The sequence below is a fragment of the Alosa pseudoharengus genome, unplaced genomic scaffold (assembly GCF_046254945.1).
Source record: "Alosa pseudoharengus isolate Yale_2024_CS ecotype anadromous, Long Island Sound unplaced genomic scaffold, YU_APseudo_1.1 YU_APseudo_1.1_scf_12, whole genome shotgun sequence".
In the NCBI taxonomy this organism is placed as follows: Eukaryota; Metazoa; Chordata; class Actinopteri; order Clupeiformes; family Clupeidae; genus Alosa; species Alosa pseudoharengus.
This window is the reverse complement of record NW_027468587.1, coordinates 13,928,598-13,941,097: the sequence shown is the minus strand read 5'-3', so window position 1 is coordinate 13,941,097 and position 12,500 is coordinate 13,928,598. Positions and strand designations below refer to the sequence as shown.

The following is a 12,500-nucleotide window of genomic DNA, read 5'->3' as shown; positions in this document are numbered from 1 at the left end:
TACCTAGTCTGGTTAGTATGCTAACGTAAGCAGTGGATACTGGCCACCACCTCTACAAAATGGATGAAAGCTTTACAAGGCCAGACAACAGTGCAATAAAACACCACTCCACTCCCCATCTCCCTACAAAAGGGTTAATGCTTTGCCCTCTTTCCATCTCTCTCTTTCCCTCCATCTCTCTGCCTCTCTTTCCATCTCTCTTTCTCTCTCTACTCTCTCACCTTCTCCTTCACCTCTATTTCTTTCTTTCTCTCGCCCTTTCATTGCTTGCCCCCTCTTGCTTTCCCTGCCCTCTCTGTCTCCCTCTCTTACGCCCTTCTTCTGTAGAGTTACAACATGCCTGGGCCGCATTAGATTAAACCATAAATTACCCTGAGATCTGCATCTCTCTCGCCACCTCTCTCTCTCTCTCTCTCTCTCTCTCTCTCTCTCTTCCCCTTTCTCCATCACTCTCCTCCACCCCCATTCCTTCCACCACTCTCTTTATCCCCCTCTCCATGTTGTGACCCCTTTACCCACCTCTCTCTCTTTCTCTCCCTATCCCTCTCTCTCTCTCTTTCTGTTTCACCTACAGTATTTAATCTACTTCTCTCTCTCTCTCTCTCTCTCTCTCAATGGGTCACACCCCTATTTTATTTGCCTCTCTCACTCTCTCTGTCTTTCTCTCTCCCTCGCTCTCTCTCTCCCTTGCCCTAACCTCTGCCTCTCAATCCAGGAGTGCCTTATTTCACTCTATTCCCTTCTCCTCCCTTCTCTTATTCCCTTATTCACCTCTCTGTTTGTTCATCCCTTCATCTGTTGTTTGTGAGGTCGGTTGTTTGGATGGCGATCTAAGAGAGTAGCCCTATCCCTTTCTCCCTCCCTCTCTCCTCCTGCCTCTCTCTCTCTCTCTCTCCATTTCCTTCCTCTTTTTGAATCCTTTCATCAGGTGTACGTGAGATCAGGTGTTTCGGCGGTGCTCTGACTGTGCGTCAGTGAGGTCAGAAAGGTCTGGTGAACTAAGCCCTGCTGAGGGGACCCGAGAAGGTTGCGGTCGTCTGCTCTTTTGCCTGATGAGAAATGAGTGATGGATTTTAGGGACCGTGGTGTGCATGTGTGTGCAGCAGGTATTTGTGCATGTGTGAGTTTTGTGTGCGTGTATGTGTGTGTGTATGTGTTTGGTGTGTGTGTGGCGGTGCTCAGTTCCTAGTGTTCCTAGTTTGGACTAAAAACAAATGAAAAAGATGAAAAAGTATGCAAGTGTTTTTTTCCTCCATGTCCCTGTCCCTCCTTCACTCTCTCCCTCTCTCTCTCTGTCCCTTTCTCTCTTTCTCCCTCCCCTCTCTCTCTCTCTCTCCGTGTGAAATCAAATTTCCATGTGACTGGGGTATCCATGGCACAGCACGGCACAGCACAGCTCAGCACGGCACGGTGATTTATCAGGGATGCAAAGAGCATGCAGAAACAATCTTTATTACATCCATTTCCTGCTTGTCAGGCGGGATCATGTTGGCTGTTCATTAAAGGAGCGCCCGGCGCAGGTGAGGAGAATGCGTCCCGATGCCGTGATAGATTGTCTGCTCCCCTGCAGTGACAGCCACTGGATGGATTGAACAGCGGGAGGGAGGGATGTGCGGTGATGGGGGGGCTGAGGGGTTTGGGTGTGTGTGTTGAGGGGTGGTGGGGTTAGGGGAGGGTGTGGAGGGAGGAAAAGCGCTGACTCCGTCGGTAGCCGTGTCAGGCTGGTTTTTACATGGCCAGCATTGGTGTCATCTCTGCTAAAACAACCACAACCAACCACATCCAACCCCACAACCTCCACCCTACTCAACACAATCACTAATATTATAAATGTTATAAATTAGAATTCATATTGTATAATTGTATAAGCAGTAAACCCACGTGCAAAAAGTATTCTGCAATGTGCATATAATAGTTTAAGCTCAATTTTTAGACCTAAACAGAACCTGAAATGCTTTTACTGTATATGCAGTCGGAAGTGTCACATGAGCAAACACAAAACATACCAATGTGATGACATATACTCTATGCTCATACGTGTATTTATCCGTCATCATGTGCACAATCATGCTACAATAATTAGCATAATCACTTGCTAGTATCAGTGGAAAGATAAGAGATAAACCCAGGCTAATGTATGGGATTTTACTCATATTAATGTGGGTTCAATTATAGACACACACGCAAGTGCGCATACACACAGACATATGCAAACGCACACATGCACATACACACACACACATACACACACACAAACGCACGCACACACACAAATGCGCATACGCGCACACACACACATACACACACAAACACACACAGGACGGGGCAGCGCATACACACAGACATATGCAAACGCACACATGCACATACACACACACACATACACACACAGAAACGCACACACACACACACACATACACACACAAACACACACAGGACGGGGCAGAGCTGAGGAGAATTTTGAGGACTTCTCGTAATCTTAGCGACACATCAGCGCCTGACACCATTCTGTCTCCTCCAGAGTGTGTACCCCCCCCCCCCCCCCACACACACCCACACACACACACCCCCACACGCTACACCGAATCAGGTGATTTGTGGAACGGGGCGTCTCTGGGTTGCGGTGACACATGGTGACGGGGCAGCGGAATGATCAATAGAGCAAAGGAGAGAGAGAAGCGATGGAGAGAGAGAGAGAGAGAGAGAGAGAGAGAGATGGTCTCTGGATGACTGCATATCAGCAGGGTGTCTAAGAGTGACTCTCTACTCCTCCTACTCCAGACTATTCCACCATTAGCTGATTAAAATATCTCATCTGGCAACGATAACATTACTTCTTCTACTATTAGGAACAGTATTGGCAGCAGCAGTACAAAGAGCAGAAATAGTTATTATGTTTGATTTTATGTAACAACAACAACAATAACAATGCTACTACTACTACAAATACTAATACTTGGGCACAGCCTACACATGGATAAAAAAGAAAAAAAGAAAATATTTATTTTAAGGCAACAGTTTCCTTTACCTGTGCTTGTGTCACCAGAATGTGAGCTGTAATCTGTCTCTTGTCTAGATCATGATGAGTAAGACCTCACCTCCTCCAGACTCACTAGCGCACACATGAAACAAGCCCTCTCATAGTCTACACAAGCAGACGAAAGGCAAAGGCCCATTCGGAAGGCACTTGTTAATGCATTACAAACACTTTTTTCTAATAGCCGTCAAACCCTTTTTGTATGGCTACATGCATCTCATGGCTACATGCGTCTCTTGTTGAGACTATACAAATTAAGACTATTTGTTGGTGTCTAATACATATATGACTATTTACATGAATGGAATTGCTATTATTCCTTTCACTGTATAGGACCTTATACTGCCTAGGTTGTAAGCACTTCCTTCAGCAATAGAATTACACTCAGACAGACTCGGTATACACCACACTCTACATCCACAGACTTATCTATTAAGTAAGGGACAATGGACCACACAGCCTTCATTTGAACTTCACAACGAGTTTGGACTAATTACCAGTAATATACAAGTGTGATACGGCCAAAAAACTGGAGCTACCTCATAGGTGTCCAATTAACATAAAAATAATTGACGTTCTAAATACCGCATCACAATAGGAAATTCAACCAAGCAGTGGTATATGACACAATAAACCCTGTGCACCACCCACACACACACACACACACACACACACACACACACACACACACACACACACGCACGCACACACACAGAAATAAAGCAGCTATGTAAATTTGACTGAGGCTCGACAGCAGAGTTTTCAGGACCTGATTCCATTAGCCTACTGCTGGAAGAGTAGCCATGGAGCCAGTGGTGGAGTGAGGTTGGGCCGCGGGGACTGTGACCAGGCTGGGCCGCGGGGACTGTGACCAGGCATGGAGCCAGTGGTGGGGTGAGGCTGGGCCGCGGGGACTGTGACCAGGCTGGGCAGGGAGAAAATATTTATTTCATTTTGATATTAAATCAATAGAAATCGACTGGGAGGTGGCCAGAGATGAAGAAGTGTGTATGTGTTTGTGCATGTGTGTGTGTGTGTGTGTGTGTGTGTGTGTGTGTGTGTGTGTGTGTGGGTGGTGTGTGCGGGGGGGGGATGTAGTGGAAGAAGACCATTTAGGAAACTGAGAATTGCAAGCCTTGCAGAGAACAGAGTAGAACATGAAAGAGGGATAGTGAGAAAGATCGGAGAGAGAGAAGGGTGAAAAGGGAAGAGAGTAAGAATGGAAGGAACAGTATCAGTGTGTGTGTGTGTGTGTGTGTGTGTGTGTGTGTGTGTGTGTGTGTGTGTGTGTGTGTGTGTGTGTACAATGTGCAAGAGTGTACAAAAAGGAGGGCAGAGATGGGAGGAGTGAAGGAAATAGGGAGGAGAAAAAAGAAAAGAAGAAAGAGAAGGAAATAGAAAAGAGGGAGAGAAAGGTTTGTTTGTGTGTGTGTGTGTGTGTGTGTGTGTGTGTGTGTGTGTGTGTGTGTTGGGGGGGGGGGTGAAACACTTAAAAACCCCTTAACTGAACCATAATGTGGACTCCTATAAAGGCTATAAGAAGTAGCCCTAGAGAGATAGAGAGGGAGAGAGAGAGAGACGGAGATCAAGAGAGAGTATTTATGAAAGAAACGGCAAACAGGAGGACATGAGAGAAGAGAGAGAAAGTGAGAGAGAAGGAGTGAGAAAGAGAGAGAGAGGAAGAATGTGTCGACTTTAGTATTTAGGAGAGAGAGGGAAGTGAGACCAGAAGGGAGGATGTGGATGTGAGAGTGGAGGAGATGGAGAAAAGAGGGAGAGAGGAGGGAGAAAGGGAGAGAGTGAACAAGAGAGGAGGGAGAGAGAGAGAGAGTGAACAAGAGAGGAGGGAGAGAGAGAGAGAGTGAACAAGAAAGGAGGGAGAGAGAGAGAGAGTGAACAGAGGGAGAGAGAGAGAGAGTGAACAAGAGAGGAGGGAGAGAGAGAGAGAGTGAACAAGAGAGGAGGGAGAGAGAGAGTGAACAAGAGAGGAGGGAGAGAGAGAGTGAACAAGAGAGGAGGGAGAGAGAGAGAGAGTGAACAAGGGAGGAGGGAGAGAGAGAGAGTGAACAAGAGAGGAGGGAGAGAGAGAGGCAGTGTCAATATGGAGAGGTGGAGCAGAGTCCAATCACCCAGTCCTCTGATGAGGGGGAACGCCAGCCATGCAGGGCTAATACACTCTCCCCCTACCTCCCGTTGTACACACACACGCGCACGCGCACACACACACACACACACACACACACACAGGTACACACAAACAAATACAACACTGCAACTCACAAAAGTGCAATCTCTTATGTCCCCCCCCCACACACACACACATAAACACTTCCACATATTTACTGTATACACAAAACACTCTCTCTCTCTCTCTCTCTCTCTCTCTCTCTGTCTTTCTCTCTCTCTCTCTCCACTCTCATCATCTCCCTGTCTCCTCTGTTCATGTTGGCCATTTTTATCAGCACTTGAGTGTACTGCAGCCTCAATTAGTTCTGAACGAGCCCCTAAGATGGCTCTCATTCATATCCTCTGTCACTGGGTATTCTAGAAACCATTAGAGGGAAGGTCTCTCACAGACGATTACACACACACACACACACACACACACACACACACACACACACACACACACACACACACACACACACACACACACACACACGCACACACACACAAACACACAAATATACACACATCCACCTCCACCTCCAGAGCAAGGTGAACTGAGAGAGAAAGAATGAGGAAGACAGAGAGGATGCGTGCTCATAATAACCCCCCCACACACACACACACACACACACACACACACACAAACACACACTCACAGTACACCCATACTCATTCATTAAGACACAAACATGTCTTACCGTCATCTATGATGGTCACCACAACTCCATGTCCAGTGATGTTCCTTTGCCAGACGGGCATGACGTTCAGGTCGAGGTGGGCATGTGCGAATTGGCCACGGTTAAACTGGAGAGAAAACGAATAACAAATAGACAAATAGGACTCAGGTCCGGGTTTACTTTTAACACCTACAGTACACTGCCCATAATCCACCTGGTGGAAGCTTGTTGTCTGACACACCCACAGGTGGGGTTAGATTTAGAGTTCGGGCCAAGACATGAAGGATCCGTTCCTATTGGCCTCAGTCCCCAGCTAAGCAGCTACCATTCCCTCTTAAGCTTTTCCCTCCTTCATTAGCTTTTCCCTCCTTCATAAGTAAGATCTGTCTTTTGAACGTGCTTTTGTTTATTTATACTTGGGTTTTTTTTCTGCTAATCAAACATTAACTTTCCTGCACAGAATTAGGTGTCCACCTGTCTGTTTGGTCACTCATCCTGCAGTAGCCTATATCCACTTATCCATGTATCAGTCCATCCACTGCAGTAGCCTATACCCACTTATCCATGCATCAGTCCATCCACTGTCCATGCATCCATTCATCCATCCATCCATCCATCCATCCATCCATCTATCCGTTCATCTTTGCATTTATGCATTTATTTACTCATCAATCCATCAATGTACCCTCTTATTCATAAATACTTACACCCACCCACCCACCCATCCATCCACCCATGTATCCATCCACCCCATCTTTAATTAACTACAGCTGACTGAGAGGCTGATGTACGAGGAGTACGAGGTGTGTGTTTTTCTGCTACAGAAAGCGAACACGGTACCTTGCCTTACTGCGTGGAATTTAGCCTACTACTGTACGCTTTCACTTTATCAGGTAAACATAGCTCATCACCGCCCATCACAGCCCACAACTGAATGGTATAATTCAATCAAAGTCCACCAGTGACAACATTAAAAGGAATCAAAAGCTTAGCAATTATGAAATAATACAATAAATGATAATACGATGTCAACAAGCTGAGAGATAATGTAGAGCAGTAGTTCTACTCCATTATAATAAAATATTCAATATATGTGTGCATGTGGGCTATGACCATTTGGATAACACCTGCTTAACCAAAAATGTTTCACCGCAAAACAGACATGCTCTGTTGCCATACATATGGCAGAATACCAATCGCTATTAACTTTTCTCCTCCCATGTTTTCCCTTGATACTCCCACGTTTCCCTCGACCTTGCCATACATGTAGGCCTACAGTATGTGCATGAGTACGAAAAAGCACCATTCGCCATTCTGCGCTGTAGTGGCAGGCAGAACACACTTCCATCCATGTGCGGTCTGTTCATACACACGATGCCATGTTTTATGGCGCACGTACCGTCTGCATCTGGCGACTATTTCTTAGTACATTCTGAGCATGAGTGTGTCTCATCTCTGTCTCGACTGCTGTTCCTCAAGCTGCTCCTGCTCCTCATCTCTGTTTCGCCCTTCACCTCTGTTTCTCAGAGAACCACAGCAGAGAACTACAGCAAAGAACAACAGCAGAGAACTACAGCAGAGAACTACAGCAAAGAACTACAAAAGAGAACTACAGCAGAGAACTACAACAGAGAACCACAGCAGAGAACCACAGCAGAGAACTACAGCAAAGAACTACAACAGAGAACTACAGCAGAGAACTCCAGCAAAGAACTACAACAGAGAACTACAGCAAAGAACTACAGCAGAGAACTACAGCAGAGAACTCCAGCAAAGAACTACAACAGGGAACTACAACAGAGCAAAGACTGGGCCAGGCTCAGGATGGGGAACTAACTTCGGCTCTCATAAACGGATGAAGACAGCAGCTTTAATCAGTGTGTGTGTGTGTGTGTGTGTGTGTGTAGCACTTTGTCTTCTCTGCAGGGGGTAAGTATCTTACTGAGGTTGGCCTCTGAAGCACTGCTGTCAACCTTTTCACTACAAAACATACACACACACAAACACACACACACACACACACACACACACACACACACACACACACACACACACACACACACACACACACACACACACAGAGAACAAAGCCTCACCATGCTTCACTCCAAATGTCAGCTCTCAGTAAGGCTAAAGTACGCTTGATATTTGAAATGAATGTTTACTGGTCTTTGTACCATTTCCTCCGTTTGTGTTGTCTGTGATCGAGACTGTGAGGGACAGAGAAAACAGAGCGAGGGAAGAATTGAGAAAAAGCGATAAAAAGTAAAGGACAGCAGCGAGAGACAGAGAGAGCAAGAGTGATGAGAGAGAGAGAGAGAGAGATAGAAAGAGAGAGAGACAGAGAGAGAGTGATGAGAGAGAATGATGAGAGAGAGATGAGAGCGAGAAAGAGAGAGAGATGAGAGAGAGAGAGGGCGATGGAGATAGAGAATAAGAAGGAGAAGGAGTGGATGCTAGATGAGATGAGTTTAACTAAACACAATGGATAAATAGCGGTCGGCAGGGGAGAGGGAGGGAGCGAGGGAGCAGAGCTTGCTTTGTAGCCGCAGAAGAAAAGAGAGCAAAGATGAATGCAGCCAGAGTCCAGCAGCACCAACCACCTGGGGGAACCTGCCAGAGGACAAGGCAGGAGCGGGGCCACGGAAGGGGTGAGATCACACACACACACACACACAAACACACACACACACACACACAGACACACACACACACACACACACACACCACACACCACACACACACACACTCACACACACACACACACACAAACACACCACACACACAGAAGAATTTACACACAAACACACACACACACACACACACACACACAGAAGAATTCACACACACACACACACACACACACACACACACACACACACACAGACACACACACAGACTCATGCACACACACAAACACCTCTCTCTCTCTCTCTCTTTCTTACACACACACACACACGCACACCTAAACACACACACTCATAGATCGAGTGAGTGGAGATGAGTGAATGACCAGTAAACAGTGACAAGAGCTGAAAACGTGTGTGTGGGGGATTGAGGTTGTCTCTCTCTCTTTCTCTCTCTCACACACACACACACACACACACACACACACACACACACACACACATGCGTGTGAATTCTTCTGTGTGTGTGTGTGTGTGTGTGAGTGTGTGTGTAAGTGTGTGTGTGTGTGTGTGTGTGTGTGAGAGTGTGTGTGTAAGTGTGTGTGTAAGTGTGTGTGTGTGTGTGTTTTAAAGGGGAGCTTTGTCAGCAGCCCTCCTTAGGCAATGAAGGTGATGAGCAGGTAAACCCAAGCAAGTGCACAGCATCAAAGTCACACCCTCTCTCTCCCTCTCTCTCTCTCTCTCTCTTACTCTCTCCCTTCTTTCTTTCTTCTTTCCCTCCCTCCCTTCCTCTCCACAGCCTCCCCCTTTTTTTCTTTTTCCCTCCTTCTTTCCCTCCCTCGCTCCGTCTCTTATCTTTCCTCTGAATCGGCGGCGGCTGCACCTGAAGTGGCCTCTCTGCTCTGCACAGATGAAAGACCCCCTGAGTTGGCCCTGACAGCATCACGGAGAGACCCAGCCCATTCTAATCCAGCCCCTTCAAATCAGCACTAATGCCAGCCTGCGCAGAACCGGAGGGGGGGAGAGAGAGAAAGACAGAGGGAATGAGAGAGATGGGAGGATGAGTACAGGAGAGAAAGAAACAGAAGAAGGTAGAAATGAGGGTGTGTCCATATTGTTTTGTTACAAAATGGTCTGTTTTTAGGTCCAGGCTTTTTAACATTTAGTATGTTTTGATCAATATGTATTTTTTTGTTTTTGTTTTTGTTTGTTTAGTTTGATATGACATATCATTTTTAGTACAACCATATTACAATGACAATGGTGTTTCATTTCAGCTCTGTCACACATTTAGAGTTTGAAAAGTGTCCAGCAAGCACATCCAATGAACTATGGGTGCTTTAGAGTAATAACTATAAAGAAAGGAATCTGAACTGTGGGTGCTTTAGAGTAATAACTATAAAGAAAGTGTGAACACCAACCACTTCCGTCCCCAGCAAATATGTTTTAAATCTGTGACATAAAAATCTGACATAAAAAATACCTACACATAGTGATCACCTGATCAAACATGTGAATGGTGTTAACAAGGCAATTAGTGAAAACCACAGCATCAAATTGATACACCATCCACCCCAACTGCACACACCATAATAAAAGACAGACAGGTAGTCATACATCTTAGTGAACAAACATACAGAAAAATGTACAAAATATAAATATACAAACATACAACAGTGTAATGGTGAATGAACATCTTACTACAGTATGTCCAATATATAAAACATACACTTAGTTTAGAGTGTGTGTATACAGTGAGAGGCTACTACAGGCTCAGACACCTCCCTCTCTATCTCTCCTTCTGCACAGTGTGTGTCCTTAAGACAAAGACCACACAAGCAACTGGACTCACCATCCCAGACATACTCTCATCACAGCTCCTCGCCGCTTCTCAGAATGGGCAGCAAAACCCTGCTATATTATTGTGGTTTATGAGTCTGTCTGTCTCTCTGTCTGTCTGTCTGTCTCTCTGTCTGTCTGTCTGTCTGTCTGTCTGTCTGTTTGTCTGTCTGTCTGCCTGTTCACTTCTCTGCCCTGTTTCTCGCTTCATATGTCTGCCAACCTGTCTGTCTGAACATCTGATTGCTTGCCTTCCTACTAGCTAAAGTTCACTGTCTACAGTACTGTGTCAAAACCATCCTTTCATTAATTTGATTTCTTGTCACTGAATAATTTACTTCCCAATGTTAGTATATGGAAACTTCAAATACTACAAAACTACAATACCTACACATCCTACAAAACACTCCACAAATGAGTGTAATATCAAACCTCGGAACTCCGAAATTGGTGGTTAAGCCAGTGTGTGGTGGCAGCCTTGCTTGCATTTTTCTTGTTTTTGTACAGAAAGTCTGTTCTTGTCCAATTGTTTTCCAGAATCTGCCCAAAATTCTTTTCAACAGAGATAAATCAACAGGGACATTTCCCCACCTTCCAAGCAGCTCTTAACGGCAACACCTGGAAAGATCTCCTCAAACATATCTGAAGTTCAGGTTTACACACTAGCTGTCATGTCCTCTGAAGAAATGGAAGCATTTTCAGCCACAGAGAGGAATGGTCTCCAGAGCAGCCAAGAGATAGTGAGAAATGAAATGCTCTTTCTAAGGTTTATAAGTACATCTTGAACTTCAGTTTTCTTCTGATCAATATTTCATTGTTTTTTTTGTTTTTGTTTTATAAGGATGAACATTATGACTTATCCTCAATTTCAACAACAACTACTGTTGCCTGATCCTCTACGGTGCCAAGCTGAGGGGTGCCTATTTGAGGCAGACTTGCTGTAGGTAAAATGCTTTTGCGTTTAAAAACCTCTGCTTTGCTCTCGAAAAGTCAATAACCCATGCCAGAGAGGCAGTTCCATTCAGTCTCCCTGTTGCCTCGTCCTCTGAACAGTGGCTATCTGACAGCTACTACAGTACACACCTGCACAAGCACACACAGACCAAAGCTGTCTTCTAACAGTGGAAAACCAACAGAGACTCAAACGTCAAGCTCTCTTACCTATCAGAGATCAAAGGGTGTAGAGGCTGTTTACCTTGTCATGACCAGGAACAGTTATTGGCAGCTACATTCTCTACACAATTTGCAACACTTCCCAGAGCTAGGATGAACACTATTTTTCCTTTTTTTTTTACAAGTAGGCAAGTAAGTAGCCTTACATATTACATCAATATAGTAAGTGTGCCAAATATATGTCAGTATATAAATTGATGAATAAATTGTAGATTTAGATGTACTTTTCTGATCATCTCCTACATTTTGACTCAGTAAATATGCCAGATGGCTGAGGTGGGTTAAAGGGGAGATGAGTATATGAAAAAAAGGGCTTGTATAATGTCAATGTTTCTGAAAGAACTTCTCTTAGGAGTAAATTCAACAGTAATTTCAATGGTTTGGGTGTCTGTACTCATGAAAACACATGGGAGCAGGGTGGGGAAGGCTCATATACTGTATACGTGATCAGTATAGCACAATGTGCTGGACAGCTGGTGATTGGATGTTTTATGTTTATGGTGAAATTGAAAAAGTGTGTGTGTGTGTGTGTGTGTGTGTGCGCGCGTGTGTGTACGTGCGTGTGTGTATGTGTGTGTGTGTGTATGTGTGCTCACCAGCTCCCACTGCATAGGCCAGAGTGGGTCATTAAAATGCAGAGCTCCAACATCTTCTTTCAGCCCTTCCTCCTCCTCACCACCTCCTCCTCCTTCTCTTGCCTGACGCTGCACCATCGACTCAGGCACGTGCGGCCCTACACACACAAACACACACACACACACATACACACAGAGCAGAGGAAGTGAGCGGGTGTGTGTCAGACCAAGTTGCAAGCTCATGTCCATGTGTCTGTGTGTGTGTGTGTGTGTGTGTGTGTGTGTGTGTGTGTCATTATGTCATTTGAAGAGAATGAAAATTGTGGCTGTCCAGGGTGTGTGTGAGTTTGTGTATTAGCGGTGTGCATGTCACACTGGAGTAAACATAGTCTTTGTGGCCACG

At 45.3% G+C, this 12,500-nt stretch overlaps 1 protein-coding gene across 1 annotated transcript in view; it reads right to left on the bottom strand.

Annotated features, from left to right (window-relative positions):
• The window catches only part of LOC143118353 (neuroendocrine convertase 1-like), a 189,046-nt gene that overhangs the window by 132,561 nt on the left and 43,985 nt on the right, over positions 1-12,500 (bottom strand). Inside the window, exons 5-6 of the mRNA XM_076279419.1 lie at positions 12,119-12,255; positions 5,905-6,010 (exon numbers count right to left, since the gene is read on the bottom strand). Coding sequence (XP_076135534.1) covers positions 5,905-6,010; positions 12,119-12,255 — 243 coding nt within the window. The remainder of the gene's footprint in view (positions 1-5,904; positions 6,011-12,118; positions 12,256-12,500) is intronic.